Source organism: Haematobia irritans, chromosome 1 (genome assembly GCF_050003625.1).
Source record: "Haematobia irritans isolate KBUSLIRL chromosome 1, ASM5000362v1, whole genome shotgun sequence".
Taxonomy (NCBI): Eukaryota; Metazoa; Arthropoda; class Insecta; order Diptera; family Muscidae; genus Haematobia; species Haematobia irritans.
In genome coordinates this window covers 280,366,281-280,384,011 of record NC_134397.1, presented here as the reverse complement: position 1 = coordinate 280,384,011, position 17,731 = coordinate 280,366,281, and the positions used below count along the sequence as shown (strand labels likewise).

The 17,731-nt window shown below is 33.9% G+C and overlaps 1 protein-coding gene across 3 annotated transcripts; it reads right to left on the bottom strand.

Moving 5' to 3' along the window:
• Positions 1 to 12,559, bottom strand: yrt (erythrocyte membrane protein band 4.1-like yurt). 3 transcript variants are annotated; one of them, XM_075297887.1, is made up of 11 exons: positions 12,035 to 12,559; positions 6,330 to 6,477; positions 6,093 to 6,269; positions 5,827 to 6,035; positions 4,938 to 5,764; positions 4,735 to 4,878; positions 4,354 to 4,473; positions 4,105 to 4,253; positions 2,950 to 3,131; positions 1,924 to 2,658; positions 1 to 998 (listed from the first exon to the last, which is right to left on the bottom strand). In XM_075297887.1, the coding sequence occupies exons 1-11, from the start codon at positions 12,233 to 12,235 to the stop codon at positions 855 to 857; spliced, it is 3,036 nt and encodes a 1,011-aa protein (XP_075154002.1). In that variant the 5' UTR covers positions 12,236 to 12,559; the 3' UTR covers positions 1 to 854. The 3 variants fall into 3 exon arrangements, with proteins under 3 accessions (XP_075154002.1, XP_075154018.1, XP_075154010.1); XM_075297903.1 differs by lacking the exon at positions 1,924 to 2,658; XM_075297895.1 differs by lacking the exon at positions 4,354 to 4,473.
• Between the last annotated feature and the right edge of the window lie 5,172 nt (positions 12,560 to 17,731).

Sequence of the window (17,731 nt, the reverse complement as noted above, 5' to 3'; positions counted from 1 at the left end):
TCCATTTTCGTTATTGTAAATGAACATATTTATTTAAATATAGAATATATATTTGTTATTTCTTTTGTATATTTAAATATATGGGGGTATACTAAGTTTATGTTGCATCTATATAAAATGTCGTTGTTGTTGTATTGGGATTTAAAATATTCTTGTTTAGAATTACAATTCTTTATAAATTGATTTGCATTTATTGTTTTTGTTATTATTGCTTTGCTGTATAATAATACTTTAAGATACAAGAAGTTTTTGTTTTTTTTTTTTTTGGATAAAACAAATGTATATAAGTATACATTTATATAAAAATACATAACATATTTGTGTAAGAACATACACACATTGACAGAAGTATTAACTACTTAGTAATAGTGACAATATTTATTGTATTTTAATGGAAGGAATCGACATACATTCAAAATGTGGAATGCTGTTTATGATTAAACAAACAAATACATATACGCTCAAAAATAAATGCCTTATCCAATGATGGATGTGGTGGGTCCTGGGGGACAATTTAAACGTACACAAATGTTTAATCTTCTTTCAAGTCTTTTAAGGTTAATTTGATTTGTATATAGAATCGTTAATTAAGTACTTAGCATAATAAGTAGATCATTGTATATTAATAGCTGCATTTAAGGCACTTATAGTCTAAATAACTTTTTCAAAGTTATGTTGCAATTGATTTTCCATTGTCTTTTGTGGTTGCTTTCATTCAAGGGAAGCATCTGATCCATATATAATAGCAGACCTCTTTTGTAAATAGAATAAATAGATCGTGGACATATAAGAGACCAATATAAATAAACATACTATAATGTATAAAAAATTATGCATTTAAAACTAAATTCGGTTTACAACTGTGTTGTAATAACAGATTTTCTTATGATGGCCGGTTCTTTGCCCTTAGGTGCCGAGACGACTTCTGAGGAAACCAGCCAAGGAGAAACCATTGCGTCGTTGTGTTGGTTGTGGAGACTGCGGTTTTGCGTATAAGGCTATAATAAAAGTTCAAAACAAATTAATAATAATAATAATAGTAGTAGTATATTATTGTTTAAAATTATTATTTATGCTTGCATTCAACAAACATTTTCATCAACAAAGTATATCTTAAAATAATCATAATTAATTAGGTTTCGTCTGTTGTGCAGTGGTTAGATTGTGAATTTTGTACTGATATTGGTTATTGTTTGTTTGTAAAGTTTTTGTTATTGTTGTTTATATGTTTATGTAAATTTATTACACAGCAAAAATATCAAAAAATTAAAATTCTAATTGAATTTTAACAATATTCAATTAAAAATTTAATTGGTTCAGCAAATTGTTTATTTATTTAACAAAAATTAATCACAAACATGTATAGTATCAATTAAACGAACGCAACCGCTTTCCATCTCACTTGAATGCTTCTCAATGTTTAAAATATTACATTTTATTTCAATGATTATTTTACCGGCTAATATGCAACACTTAAAAGATTTTTTACCCCTCAGAGTATATTAATAGTGTCATATTCGGGATCAAAAAAAAATTTCGTCGAAGAACCTGAATTTTTAACAATTTGAAAGTCGGGAATATATTTCTTAAAATATGTCTTTTTAAAACCACACATATATTGGTGCAGATTTCTAAACTTCAATAACCAAGCTGTTGTGAACGCCGATCAAAAATCATTCTGATGAAGTTTATCAAATAATTTCGGACCCGTTTTGCTGCGAATTCTTTTTTTATACTAATGAGGGGCCTTTTAAAAATTGCAAAGTGACACTCGATTACACAATAAAAATGGCATATGCACAATGAAAAATACTAAAATAAAATGAGCGTTTTAAATATTAAAACCAAACAAAACATACAAACAAAATAAGCAGCATGTAGTTAAACAAAATTGCAAGGAATGAGAATGACAATGAAACAAACCTTTTTATCTGGGATACTATCTGCGCTTTCGTTAGATTGCATTGCGTACATGGAGTTTTGCTTATGTATGGCATCACGTTGTTTCTGCTGGCGTTCTTGTTCGCTCAAAGTGGAAAACAGAAGGGTCCCTACCGATGGAGTGGGAGCATTAAGTGGTCTAGCGGAATCTACTTCGTTTGTGCCGTTGGGTTTCTTATCGGTGTTGTTCATCTCTGTATTGCCTTTTGCATTATTATTGATTATATTATTAATGAAAATCTCGTTTATTAACATTTCCGCAGTAGTCGATGTCAAGGTAGGCGTTGTGGGCTTATTCTCACCATTGGTATTGGACGAAGACGAAGCAGTAGATGACGAAGGAACGGATGTCTTCACAACATTTGGCTTAGATCCACTACCAGATGAATAGGAAAGACTACTGTTTGTTACTGTGCTCGTGACTGTATCAGTACTGCAGATGTTGTTGTTATTATTGATTGTGCTCGATGATGGGAGAGGTGGAATGGTGTTCATGATGGTTAAAGAATTTGGTGGAGATGTAGACACGGGATGAGTGCTGGTATTCATATTAAAATCTGATACAAATGGAGATGAGAGTGTAGTGGTAGTGGACGCATTGTAGTCATTGTTATTGGAATTTGTGCTCGTGCCAGTTAAAGAGGACAAATTATTACCAGAGTTAACAGCAGTTGTCGGTTTCTGTTCCGTTATGCTCAAAGTCAACTTATCGCCCCCCTTTTCGAGTTACGATTAAAAAACAATTGCGTAGACAAAGCCACACGTACACAAACGTGGACACGGATGGCAAAGCACATTGTACGTCAAATAAAAATGCAAAAAAAAATAAAAAAGACAAAACAACAAATCATAGCAATTTTAATACAAATAAAAAAGCTAAGAATATCGCATACAAGGCATAAAAACCAAGCAAATATTTTAAGTATTTAAATAAATAACTTATCATAGTTGGCCTTCTCTTGCATATATTTTTGTAAAATTTTTTTGATACAAGAAATTCATACATACCACAGAAATATAAGTGGCATTGAGTGAGTCTGGTCCCTCATTATGGTTCAGAATGTTGTTGGTCATGTTACTATTGCAACTCATGTTGTTGTTATTATTATTGATCGAAGTTGCGGCAGGAACAAACATTTGGTTCGTTAACTTGGCATTAGTGTTAGCCCCAAGCTCCTCTTCGACTCGTGCTACAATTAAATCAAGAAGAAAAACATAAATAATATATATGATTTAAAGTTTTTTTTTTTTTTTTTTTCTTTATTCATTCCACTTGGGAACATAGGGCATTTACAAGAAAATTCCATTGTATTCTATTTCCACTGATTTGTTTAATTTCCTCCCATGACTTATTGAGTTTTCTTAACTCTAGTGCAACAGTTCTGCGCCACGTATTTCTAGGACGGCCAGATCGTCTGGAGCCTTGAGGATTCCAATCCAGGGCGGATTTGGCTATGCTCTTAGGACCTTTTCTAAGTGTGTGGCCTATCCATTTCCATTTTCTCTTTGTGTAAGTGTATTTGGTTCTAATTCTTCTGTAAGACTTTGAATTGTTTTGGATGAAAGTATTGTGGAACATGGCAATTTTAGCCACGTCCAATGGGTGTACTCATACATTCCATGACAAACAATTTCTAATAAAATCTTGTTAAATCATCTTGGAACATAAAGAATATTTTTCTTTCATACAAGATCTTCTGTTGTTGCATAAAAACACAACATCATCTCACAGTTATTTGCCAAAAAATGGAATTACATTTTTACTGACGATTCTAAAACGGATTTATAGACCACGTTAACGACTGTTCGACTAATCCTCATTTTCTCAAAATAGGTCGACGTCAACTTGTTGTTATCTTCAAATTTTACTTTTTATAGTGACAAAAATCGACTTTTAACGGATGGAATGTGATTGAGATCTCTTAAAAAAGTCAAAGTCGCGAGGTTAAAAATCATTTTTCCAATAATCGCAGAACTCGAAAATGGACTTCTTATGGTTTTCAATAAATTTTTGAAATAAATAAACAAGAGTATTAGCAGTTATAATTCTACGATCGTTTTCATCTATACGATTCGAGTTCAAGTCAGAAATTACCGGAATTAAAATCAATTTTACTTCATTGTTGACAAATATGAATGAAACTTACTGTATTTTTGGCTTACCCTTTAAAATGTTACACTTTATATGACCTGGAGGTAAGGCAGCAGGAACATTAGCCAACTTTACTTGATTATTCGGTTTCTCAGAATTTGATAGGCGCTTCAATGTCTCCGTATTATGATCCATATCATATGTTTTATTAATCGTAACCCTAAAAACATAGAAAAGAAATAAGGAGTTTAGGAACGTTTCACGGCTGGTGGAAAAAAATACACACGTAGCTAATAAATACAAAAATTGAAGTACTATACCTTATACTGTTAGCATCGTTAATAGCTTCTGTGGCTAAAACTGATGGGGATGGGTCTTTTACTATGGATTTTAGCAATGAATCTAGTTCTTTGTCTTTATCCGACAAGCCACTCTTAATGCTGCACAAATACAGAACATAAGAACACAAACAAAGTAAAATAAAAACGAGCACAAATATATGTAAATAATTTTACTTCGATATATCTATAGTGAGTAATTAAAGAATAGAGCAATGAGTTGGGGCAACATGGAATACGAATTAAATGTTTTTTTTTTTTTTTTTTTTTTTTTTGTAAAATTCATTTAATTCCATTGAACACACATGATTAATACTATAAAGATATTTGGGGCAACACACATTCATTAGTTTTTGAACATACCTTAAACCTGAATGTATCGATGCTTTGCCAAACGATCCATTGTGAGATATATTCGTACGGAATGGATTAGTTTCCTCAAAGTTTTTAATATTATTAGGAGAGTAGGGAGCAATGTTAGATGCACCGGAGCACTCCGTATCCAATCTATTCGTAAAAATGCTTGAATTAACACAATGAAATGTTTTGTATTTGCAATTACTCACTTTACAGTTAAACCAGCTGCTCTACCAAATGAGCCTATCTTACTATATGCCGGATCGTCAGTACTCGAATTCGAACGAATCGAATTTCGTCCTAACGAGGCATTAGCGTTATTTTGAGAGTTAATTGAATTTCCACATATGGCATCGTCGAAAGCAGTTACATTATGTATAACTGTTTGAATGGAAGGCGATGGAGTAATGGTATTAATAATAGGTTGATTATCAACAGTGGCCGTAGAGAGTATCGAATCTGCAGTTGTGTTCAAGATTTCTGGAGTGAGTGGTAATGGTGGCTGTGAAGGAGCCGAGGCCTCTCTAGCCTCTCTAGCTCTAGCGTTCACAGATGCCAGAGCCGAGGCGGCATTCTCTTGTGAAGCCTTTTGGCGATCGCGCATTAAATGCGATTGGCGACTGGCAAATCTTTGTGATGGTCTGCGTTCAAATTGTACGGTGCGTCTGGCTCGACTTTGATTGGTTGCTTGAAATTCAGTGCGTCCGGAATATCGGAATCGTGATCCCATACGGAAGAAATTTTGACGTGCCGATGGTCCTTTAACGGGTGCTCTCAAACGGAAGAACGTATGATGCTCTACAGCACATTTCCATAAATGTTTGCACGCCTTTTCATTGTATAAACGAAAAACAAATGTATGCTCCTGTTCCCGGCCCTCATCATCGTCTTCTATGACAATAAGTGTCAGCTTTTTCTTTTTAAAATCCAGTTTACTAATTTTCGGCCAAAAAAATAATCCTATTTTCTGATCCCTCTCGAATACTAATATACCGGTTGGCGTTAAACCTAAATGATATTCGCAGCCGTCTTTTCCCTGCAATGAAAATCGTAGATTACCTTTACGATATATTTTTTAACCATACAAAACGAACTTACCAAAACTGTGTGCATATCAACGCCATACATGTCCAGCCACTTGGCTTTGTTTAAAAAGGCCATTTCAGCCTGAGCAGGGGTAAGCCCACGACACATTTTGTATTCTTCTAGAATATTAATTTCCAATTCTTCTGTTTGGTCTGGTACAAACCGGAATTCTGACACGGTTGCCGCTGTGTGAACTTGTTCGTCATAATCTCCCAATTCAGCTAAAATAAAATTATATACCAATACGTGCCATATTTCCGATTAGTATTAGCACTTACATTGTAGAGCTAGGGCACACAGTTCAGATGCCTTGTCATCGGGACACTCAAGACGACCATCGAGCAAATCATTTTTCAACTGCAGAAAGAATAAGTAACGTGTTAATTCCTCCCTCAATGTGTTAGGCTCAGACGAATAGAATTTCACTTTCAAACGAAATGTATATGGAGGCCCAACTGAAAAAAAAACTCAGAAAGCTTAACAAAGTTTTACGAACAATCTTCGAAATGTTTTACTTTTAACTTGTTTCTTAATTGGTTTTGTGGGATCTAACCAATGTTTCACATGATTTGCATCCATAAACTGCAAACCGAAGTAGTCTTTCTCAATAATATCCAAATTGTAGAACACCTGCTCATACAGAAAGTTGCCCATTGCCTTTTTCTGAAATAAGAGAGTAAATATCATTAAAATAACTTAGAGTTCGCTTTTTTATTGCAATTTGTTATTTCGTAATGTTCAAGCGTGTTCAAGATGATTAGTGGAGAATGTACGATTATGTACTGCATACTACTTTAGTATTCACGTAGTTTTTGGGATATTAATTCCAATCATAAGGGATGTGGTACTATGATGCCGCCTGATGTCCGTCGAATAATTATCTATCAATGAGTATCGATCGAGATGCTCAATAAACTGGTCCTTAATTAATGTGTGTGAAAATGAATTATAATGGATCTCATTATAAAATCACAACACACTATGTAAAAGTACATTGCAATGGATTTATGGTTAATAATTTTAAACAATTGCACAATTTCAGAGGCTTCTCTCCAGCCTCTGAAATTTGTGTTGAGTGGCCCACAACACAAATATAACCATATCTCGACTCTCCAGCGGGTCTGGAACACATGAATTATAGTTTTGAGTAGATCTCGATTCCACGCAATTTTTAAAATAAGTTGGCTTTATTTGATAATTCGAAGCTTCAGATGGCCAATTTAAAACAAATTACAGTAAGACTACAAAAATATTTTAAAATCAAGATAAAAAGGAAAGCTTAAACTAATTATAAAATTAATTTAAACAGAATAATATTCTAAATTTTTGTTTCGAGTATATGAATAAAAGTGGTAATTTCTCGATACCACTGATTGCTATGGAGTAGAGATTCGCATCTTAGGATAGAGCGCTGTCTACAAATTAAATTTTGCGTTAGGTGCAATGGGGCTAATGCATTTATTTCATAGTACCTTTTTTACTTATTGTGTAATGTTTTTTTTTTTTTTTATTTCATTTCATATGTATGTATATTAAAGTTTTTTTAGTTTTAACTAAAAAGTTTTTCATAAAATTTGTATATAATATATTTGAGAAATTCTATTGTAATTTATTTACATCGGCCTTTTGTTCGTCATCGCGAGTCTTCGACGGGGAATTAAAATTTTAACACATAAAACAAAAGAAGAAAAAAGGGAAAGTTTTCTTCAGTTTCTAAACGTATTTAAATTGACAATTAACAATTGGAGAAGAACCTCAAGCCGAAATAAAAAAATAAACAAATAAATTAAAACAAAAGTTCAACTGAATTAAGGATATACATTTTTGACACATTTTATAATAACATGAAAATTTAAAATAAATTAAATGAAATGAGCGGAAGTTTGTTCTAGAAGTTGCTCTTAACATCCGATTTTCTTAAATTTTTAATAATCTGTTGAGCCAGAAAAATACCTGTCGACACAGGTTATATCAGAACTCTTTTGTATGATCGTTATGAAGACATTCCACAAATGTCATACTTATGCCACATATTTTGTATGGTTTGGAAATTGTGTCTGGCACATTCGACTATGTTAAAAGGAGTATTAGGCGAATTGTGAACACCATTGCACGTTTCACATACATATCTCCGGACTCGTCAAGAGTTTGCTAGGAATGCACTTTGAATCTTTTATCAATTTCAATTGTTTTAATTTCTTTTACAAAGTGATTAGAAGTGGAGTTCCGGACCTTGTACCTGATATTTTAATTATTTCCTCTCTAGTCGCAATACGCAGGTCATTATACCTAGGATTGTTAATTTGGCCTTTGATAGATCATTTGTCGTGCGCATATGTTAGCTCGTATATGGAATCCACTACCAATAAAGCTTTTCGGCTGAAACTGTTGGTTTACTTGTCTCAGGACTGAAGGGTAAATATTTATGGGGTTTCTTCACCAACTTGTATATGAGAATATTTATTCCTTTTGTATTATATCCGTATTTCTTCTATGTAGCTGATTTGGGCAGATATTAAATATTAAAAAAAATTTTTTTTTATGTGTAATTGTGATTGGGGGACCAAGAGTACACACAATTTTTTTTTTTTATTCAATCACGAAATTAATTGATCCAATTAATTTTTAATTGAAATGTCCTCAATCACAGAAATGATAGTATCAATTAAAAAATTAATTGAAGGTCAATTAAAAAGTTAATTGACCCAATTAAAAAATTAATTGACCCAATTAAAAAATTAATTGATACTATTATTTTTGTGATTGATTTTTGTTTCAATTAAAAAATTTGTTGAATCAATTAAATTTTTAATTGAATATTTTTTAAAACTCATCTAAAATTTTAATTGGAGAAATTTTCGTGAATATTTGTGTGTAGAAATATCTAGCGAAACTTAGGCTATGCAATATTACTATGTAATACATGTGTCGGCCTTGAAGGCTTAGTATTACTAAAATAAATGAATAAATAAAATGTTATTTTTTCATCATCTTGATTTGTATAAACGCACTTTAATACTTTGTTTGGCTTCAAAGAATAATTCTAACAATAAATGAATGTAGTACGATTCCTTGGATGTTCGTTTAGGAGATTTGTTGATTATCGCAATATCCTATTGTTTTAAAGGGTGATTCTTTTGAGGTTAGGATTTTCATGCATTAGTATTTGACAGATCACGTGGGATTTCAGACATGGTGTCAAAGAGAAAGATGCTCAGTATGCTTTGACATTTCATCATGAATAGACTTACGATCTGCCACAACGTCGAATTTTCAGTGAATGGGCCCTAGAAAAGTTGGCAGAAAATCCGCTTTTTTATCGACAAATTTTGTTCAGCGATGAGGCTCATTTCTGGTTGAATGGCTACGTAAATAAGCAAAATTGCCGCATTTGGAGTGAAGAGCAACCAGAAGCCGTTCAAGAACTGCCCATGCATCCCGAAAAATGCACTGTTTGGTGTGGTTTGTACGCTGGTGGAATCATTGGACCGTATTTTTCAAAGATGCTGTTGGACGCAACGTTACGGTGAATGGCGATCGCTATCGTTCGATGCTAACAAACTTTTTGTTGCCAAAAATGGAAGAACTGAACTTGGTTGACATGTGGTTTCAACAAGATGGCGCTACATGCCACACAGCTCGAGATTCTATGGCCATTTTGAGGGAAAACTTCGGAGAACAATTCATCTCAAGAAATGGACCGGTAAGTTGGCCACCAAGATCATGCGATTTGACGCCTTTAGCCTTTTTTTTGGGGGGCTACGTCAAGTCTAAAGTCTACAGAAATAAGCCAGCAACTATTCCAGCTTTGGAAGACAACATTTCCGAAGAAATTCGGGCTATTCCGGCCGAAATGCTCGAAAAAGTTGCCCAAAATTGGACTTTCCGAATGGACCACCTAAGACGCAGCCGCGGTCAACATTTAAATGAAATTATCTTCAAAAAGTAAATGTCATGGACCAATCTAACGTTTCAAATAAAGAACCGATGAGATTTCGCAAATTTTATGCGTTTTTTTTTTTTTAAAAAGTTATCAAGCTCTTAACAAATCACCCTTTATAACATCATCCACACTTCTAGACCTTTAGATTTGGTTTCTACTTTTACCTTTTCGCGTTCTATTAGAAATGTTCAGATATTTATTCCTCGTATAAGGAGGAATATTTATGCTAGATCTTTTGTGGTCAGAATAGCTCGGTGTTGGAATCGATTGCCTCTAGAACTACGCATTTTTTCTCACTGTAATGACGCATTTCGTCTCAAACTCATGGAATATATGGCTAGTGCTACCTAAACTGTAAGGTTCTTGGACGATTTACATCTCATCTATTGCATACACACTTGGTATATTCTATGTAACTCCTATGTATTTTTAAGTTATTGATTTTATGTTGACTTGCACTGTATATGGGACCAATTTCCACTTATTTCATCGCTATTTTAATAGTCACTACTACTCTTGCGGCTGGGGAGCCAATTAAATTAGTTTCTTCTTAGTTTAAGATATTAACTTGTTTACATTATATCGATGGCTCAGTATTTTTGTTATGATGTAATATATTTTTATAGGCCTCTATTGGCTTTGTATTACAGAATTTTTGAATAAATAAATAAATAAAATAAAACTTCTTTGGTCTATAATTTCGTCTTGCAGAAACATAAATAGATATTTGGCGGGTGTATATTTATCTCTACCTCCACCCCCTTCACTACCCTCATACACACAAAAAAATTTTTCAATTTTCAATTTTCAATTTCAATTTATTGAGACAATACAATAAGCCAAATGAGGCCATTAATAGTGATTCAATCACGAAATTAATTGATCCAATTAATTTTTTAATTGAAATGTCTTCAATCACGGAAATGATAGTATGAATTAAAAAATTAATTGGCAGTCAATTAAAAAATTAATTGATCCAATTAAAAAATTAATTGATACTATTAATTTGTGTGATTGATTTTTGTTTCAATTAAAAAATTTGTTGAATCAATTAAATTTTTAATTGAATATTTTTTAAAACTCAATTAAGATTTTAATGGGAAAAATTTTTGTGAAATTTTTTTCTGTGTAGCTACGCCAATGCTCATGTGGATGAACTATTTCCTTATAGATTTTCACGACCCTCTATACGAAAATTACAGCTAGTTAAAATAACAAAAGCGATATTCCCCTAACATACTCTATGCACAGAAAAAAATATCACCAAAATATTTCCAATTAAAAAGTTAATTGAAGTTGAAATTTTGTTCAATTAATGAATTAATTGGTACAATTAACTTTTTAGTCAAGATAGAAACATTAAGTTTATTTAGTCAATGATTGAAAATTTAAAAATTTTTAATTAAAAATTTAATTGATACAATTAACTTTTATTCAAATTCGGAAGACTAAGTCAGTTAAAAAAGTGATGAACATTTTTTTAAATTTTTAATTAATTTTTTTTTTTCAAACAATCAATTGTTAATCCAAATAAAAATTCTGAGCCAATTCAGAATGTAATTGAAAATAGTTACCTTTTTTAATTACAAAATTAATTGAGTTTTGCAATCAACATCAATTAAATTTTTAATTGAATCAATTACAAAATTAATTGAAATTTGGTAATGAAATCAATTAATTTTTTAATCAAGAATTTTTTCTATGCCCAATTAAAACTGTGATTGATACTATCATTTTCGTGATTGAAGACATTTCAATTAAAAAATTAATTGGATCAATTAATTTCGTGATTGAATCAGAAAAAAAATGTTTGTGTGTGGTTGCAGCACAGTTTGCCTTACTAAAATATGCTAAAAAGCAAACACTTTTACTTTACACCTACCTTGAAAACGAGCGGTAGCGGTTATAACATAAGCAACTGAGTAACACCTCCCTGCAAACATTTTCTATCGAAAGTGTATTGAATTTGTTTCGCCATGGAAGATAAAACTTTCATAGGCCATATCATCCCACGCGATAGTTGTTTTTAATGTTGTTGTGATTGAGATATTACTACCAGAAAACTTCCTGGCGATCCAAAATAGTGACATCTTAGCGAAAGGCGATAAAACAAACATCCAATTGCTTGAAGGGGTACCATTTTATCAGAAAATCTAATTCTTCGGCAAATACACGCCCATTTTGGAATTATTGTATTGAACAGATGTATGCATAACAATTTCCACCCAATGGAATTGGGATAACAATATGGATTGTTTCCTTTGATTTAATACTTACCGACAATTCAATGGATAGATCTGTGTTGTCCAGAAGTATCACACGGCAATCGATCTTATTTTTATTTACCGGAATTCTTTGTGGTTTGATTTCTCCACCCCCACATGCTCCTCGGCCATCAGTTCGGTCGTTTGTATTACCAGAACTTGTTGTTTCCACATAATTATTTCGTGCTTTTCGACGACTGAGGAATCGCAACATGATGCTAAAAACGGCAGCAAATCACACCGATAGTATAGTGAGTACAAAAAATCCAATTCGTAATTGCGTGCAAACGGCAATCGAAAAATAGCCCAAAGTATGATACTAAACGTCAAAGTAATGATATTGGTGCAGATAATTTGTTTCTTTTCTTCAGGTACTTCATGAGCAAAACACTATTCCAGAAGTGATGATGTGACCAACGACCAACCTCATTAAAACTACAGCGACCACTAGCAGCGAGATATGTGTGTACGTAAACTTGAATTAATTCTACTCAGTGTGAGTTTGATCCTGTTTTTTGTTATCTCTTTGGCAGCTCAATGGCAGAGAATTACAATTCTCCTCGGATTACAATTCTCCTGGTTGTAACCAACAAACACAAATGAAAACATTCAAAACACAATCAACCTACTCCCCCAGATTATTTTCCAACAACAACAAGCGACAACAATTACTAACTGCACACTAACGCGTTTCTAAAAACCACACATTTCTCTTTTCGCAATTGATTGCACAGGATATTTTTTCCAAATTCGTTAACGGCCGATATTATTATTATCGCTGTTATAGATTAACAAATGCAACTTGCGAATATAACTAATAAAAACATTTACATATTAAAATTAACTCAAAACTAAACTTGTTATACATTGTAATCGATTACTTCATTACTATCTGGTATTCAGTAAAAATTCAGCAACAGTGTTGGGAAGCAGGGCCAATTGTACCATTTTTGTGTCATTACTGTGACACGTAACCTAATAAACAAGGCAGATTTAGTAAGGTAGTTTTAGTATTACAAAAACAAAAATGTTAGTCGCCATATTGAAACTTTGATTGTCAGTCAAATTGAATTAAATTTCTCACTTGTTGAACAATATGTTCAACAAGTTGGAATAAATATACCTTGCTAATAAAGTAATCCCAATAAACACAGGATCATGGCAAAATAATTTTCAGGTAGTTGCAGTATTACAAAAACAATAAAAACAACAAAATTCAAGTACATCCAGATGTCAGTTTTGTTTACAAATTTAATGTTCGTAATATTAAATTTTCAATTTGTTTTGTTTTGTTTACATTTTAATGTTAGTTACGAATAGTAACCTATACCTGCCAACATTTTTTGAAATTGACGGCGCTTCTGAGAATCCCCACCAACTCGTCGGAAAAGCGCCGTCACTATTGAGAAGTTGTACCACGCCAAGTCACTACAAAAAAGTATCGCATGAGTGCAATTATTAGGTGCTTTTTTAATAAATTTAGAACGACACCAATAAGAGCCCCTTCAAACAATCAGAAAAAGTGTATTTTAAGATAGTTGTAAAAAATCATTGTGGTCTAGTAAAACACGATTGTTTAGATGTTTATGAATTTGATTAAACATTTATAAATTCTTATAAATATAACATTTATACCACTATCAACACATCCCAATAAACACAAGATGGGCGTTTTTCAAATGCAACAACTTTTCAGTTTGAGGGTAAATATAATTTTCAACATAAATTCAACTTGACTTGAAATAGCTCATCTTCAATACATCTCCAAATTGTTTGCGAATTACTTCCAATTTGCCAAAATGTTGACGAAATCTTTGAAAAGGTGTTGAAGATAATATGAGAAAACTTTGACAAAACACTACCCTAAAATGCAACGAAAAACCCATGTGGTTTTCAATACTTATTTGTGCAACGAAGTTCGTGGTCAATTTCAAGAAATAAAAAAAAGGAAAATTTTAGACAAATAACCAAATAGTTTATAAAAATAGGTAAGTGAAAATAATAAATGAAATAAAACTTTAAGGAAGTCACTAAATGTATATCTCTTTGCAGAAAACTAAAATTATGGATTCTACGTTCTTGAAAACATTAAAACGCTGACCGATGAAAAAATGGTGGACAATTAACTGGAACTGCTTCAAATAGTTTATAATAATTGGAACGTCAATATGAAAAATTAAATCAACACTTTATAGAAGTCACTAAATTTAAATCTCTTTGCAGAAAACTAAAATCTTTGGATGCTACAGTCTTGCAAACATTAAGAAGCTGACCAATGAAAAATGAGTGGCTTATCGACATGAAAAATTTTCCAGAAACTGTTGTGTGTGTTCCAGAGCTGCAAATTGGTGCCAATCCAATTCAATTCACGTCTAGGCTCTCGTTGTCCTCTTGATCGGCGGTTTCGTGGTACGCAGAAATCTCTACCAGCTTCGCTTCAGCCCTCGTGGAGTCCTTGCCGACCACTAGAACAATTCTACGCCACACAACAAAAATAAAAAAAAACACAAGCGTACCACTTTCTAATTTGTTTGGGTCATGTGCATCCTATGGTGTATATTTTTCTTCGAAGTAAATAAATACATCGGGATTCAGGTGTTGTTTGAACCCCAGTCAGCCCTCCCTATGGGTGGCTTAAGAACCAACCCCCTTGGACCACTCATATAAGCATGAGGGCCCCCGAAAATACCACAACCCTGGTCCAATCTACATTACCTCATATTCGCTTAATTAGAAATCATTGCATATCAATTCAAATTACAATACATTAGAATTCATTTATTTCGAAAAGAAACATTGGCCGCCAATTGAGTTCAGAGTAATAAAAAAAATATTCATATCAAAATTTTATGCTATTAGTAACTAATATATATCTAGGGTAATAACAAAAGGTTCGCTGATGGATGGGGTTCTATCCCACTATGAGACCCATATATACACTGCTGAGTAAAATAACGATTTCCATTTCGAAATCAGAAAGAACTTATTTCGCGTTTAGAGGTCCTGCCAGTGAATTAGAATTCCAACCAATAATTACAAATTAGGTGGTATGTATATCACGTTTGAGCTTAAACAATATCGGGTCAAAATTCAAGTATAGGGGTAATCAATTCTTCATCGATTTATAATAACAATATATCCTATCTTAAAACGTAACAATATTATTAGAAATAAGATACACGAAGTAAAAGCTTATAAATATGACACGCTATTATTTTTTTCTTCCAATGTGTATTACACCGAGGGTGATTCAGAATGTTGGGGAACAAGTGAGATGAAAAGTAAACAGAAAATAACAAGAAAACTCATCCAATTCGCCTAAATCGATCGACTTTTGCTACTACGGTTGACTCTTAGACTTTAGTTAAACACGTTGTCTTACTTTTAGGAACCCAAGTACTGATGGTTATACACACTCAAAGAAAAAATGTAATACTAAATATCTTGATTAAATCCTGGTCGAAAATATTTAATTTTTGTACCACCATATGCGAGAATAAACTTGTGTCTATCAATTCAATCAAAAATCCTGACCACTTAAAGCGGTTGTCTTGGGTAATTTAATGAGTATTGGAAACTAAATCGCAGCATTTGCATTCACCAACTTACGATAATAAATTTAAAATGTTTCCTTGCTTAAATAATCACTTGTATCAATCTTACGTACTACATTCGAATCTCTATATACTTATATATACAGGCAAATTACTTACTGTAACCTAAGTGTACATACGGTTTACAACGATCATACAGACCGTACAGATGTTGATGAATCGGTGACGTCAATGTATTGTATAAAGTCCTAGCTTTGATTCCGTTACGTAGGATTCGCTTCTGGGTCGCACCCACAGGTGACGCTTAGTATACTCCCGAATCTCGGTTTTCGTCCTACCTGGTTTAAAATGTACCCAGCAATAAGTCTGGTCCGGAATCGGAGTACTCCAACCAACGCTGATAAATGATGGCAATGTTGACTTGTAGACGCGAAGGTTCATCAAATCACGTACACCACGTGTCCTATCCGTCAAGGGTGGGGGTAGAATGACCGTTATTCGAGATCACGCACAGTCTGTGCGGAGCCCCACTTGGCGATCACAAATTTACAAAATTGCCACTTCTTCAAATTTAGGCTCTACCCTTATGTACAATGGGATATGACTGATCAGACCTCGCAACCTCTGCCGCGCGGCTAACGTTCCGTATGAACCTTTCCAAGAAAGGGGAGTGAGCTTCCAAAGCCTCTTGATTACCTCCCACCAATGGAGTCCCTCGACGAAGACTCGCCCGAGTATACCAAGCAAATTTAACCTGGAGTTGGCTGCAAGTAGCCGGCAGTAGGGCACCCTTCTCAATCTCGTGCCTTCAGCAGTAGATATTCTCCAGCACACTCGTAATTGATAGTCGCTTCACCAATATAGAAAAGCCGCTCCAATATCGCCACGTGATTAACTCCCAAAAAAAATCAAAATCTTATTTTCGGCCTCTTTTCCGTGGTTGCGACCTACCTCAACCAATTCTTCTTGGGAAAAAAAAACAAGCTACTTCCCGCCACTTGACAGAAACGTCAATTCCTTCCAACCATTTCCCACCGTCTCTGTCTAACCACTATAGAGTGTGCCTTGTCTACACTATCGATTAACTCCACTACGGGCGGTCCATGATATGTAATCGAGGTAGCGACAGTTGAGTCACCTAAGCGTACCGTACCGAACGGCAATATCGACTGGTGGGTGTTGACATAACAAACCCGATCAGTTGTCACGCTAGTCGTGGTCAACTGTATCGGGAAGTCAACAACAACCCTCAAATCACGACATCGTTGATTCCATAAATTCCGCGTCGGAAATCTCCGCCAACAAGGTACATAACATAGTCCTCACATCCATTAGGACAACCAATAAAAAAAAATGCACTATTCGTTGGAATATTTTCCCTAAATCCGATTAGCGCCAACCAGCCATACCGACGAAAGTCTCCTCCAGTCAGAAAACGCGTTGCCGCTCTTGTCAATTCAAAGCGACGGAACCAACCCTTCACATTCTATCCCATAAGACCCAACTTGCAGAAGTACACTCCCAAGGAATAGCAATCACCTTCAAGTTCCACTATCGCCTTAAGGCCGGTACTCTGTTCGGTTTTCGCGTTGAAACTCCATACAAAACCAAAAAATGCGAAAAATTTGCGAAATGTTTTCCATTTGTGATACTTTGTTTTTTCGTGTTGAAAAACTGACGTTTATAGCACGGCGCCATTTGCAATGTGAATTAAGAAATAATTTATTTATTAAAACCTATTTGTTCGGGTTTATAAATCAAACACGGACCATATTTTTGTTCCGAAACTATACAAAGGATCAAAGGAATAGCAGATCAATTGCCCAAGGAAAAATAAAATGTTATTTTGTAAAAACAAGCAACACCACCAACTTAATCCAATATCGCTCCCTGTAAAATAGCGCTCCAAGCTACCTAAAAAAACGCCGCTTTCTATGTGCGAAATAATGGTTTCCATAAACATTTTTCGCAAGAATGAACATAGTACCGGCCTTTAGGTGGGGAAGAACCGCGACCCTGTATTTACAAAGGCCGGGCTTAATAATAAACATGCGTCGGCACCCCGTTCACACTGAGTGTAAGATCGCCCGCCGCTCTATTGTGCCTCACTCACCCAGCACCAATACTTCTGTGTTAAGTCATCCGATTACTTATTG

Excerpts from the sequence above, each read along its gene's own strand:
- yrt (XM_075297887.1), bottom strand. The coding sequence starts at position 12,235 with ATGTTGCGATTCCTCAGTCGTCGAAAAGCACGAAATAATTATGTGGAA. Across the intron at positions 4,879-4,937 it reads GCAGCTGGTTTAACTGTAAA|ATTGGATACGGAGTGCTCCG; the intron begins GTGAGTAATTGC and ends TTTTACGAATAG. Across the intron at positions 3,132-4,104 it reads AAAGTGTAACATTTTAAAGG|CACGAGTCGAAGAGGAGCTT; the intron begins GTAAGCCAAAAA and ends ATTTAATTGTAG.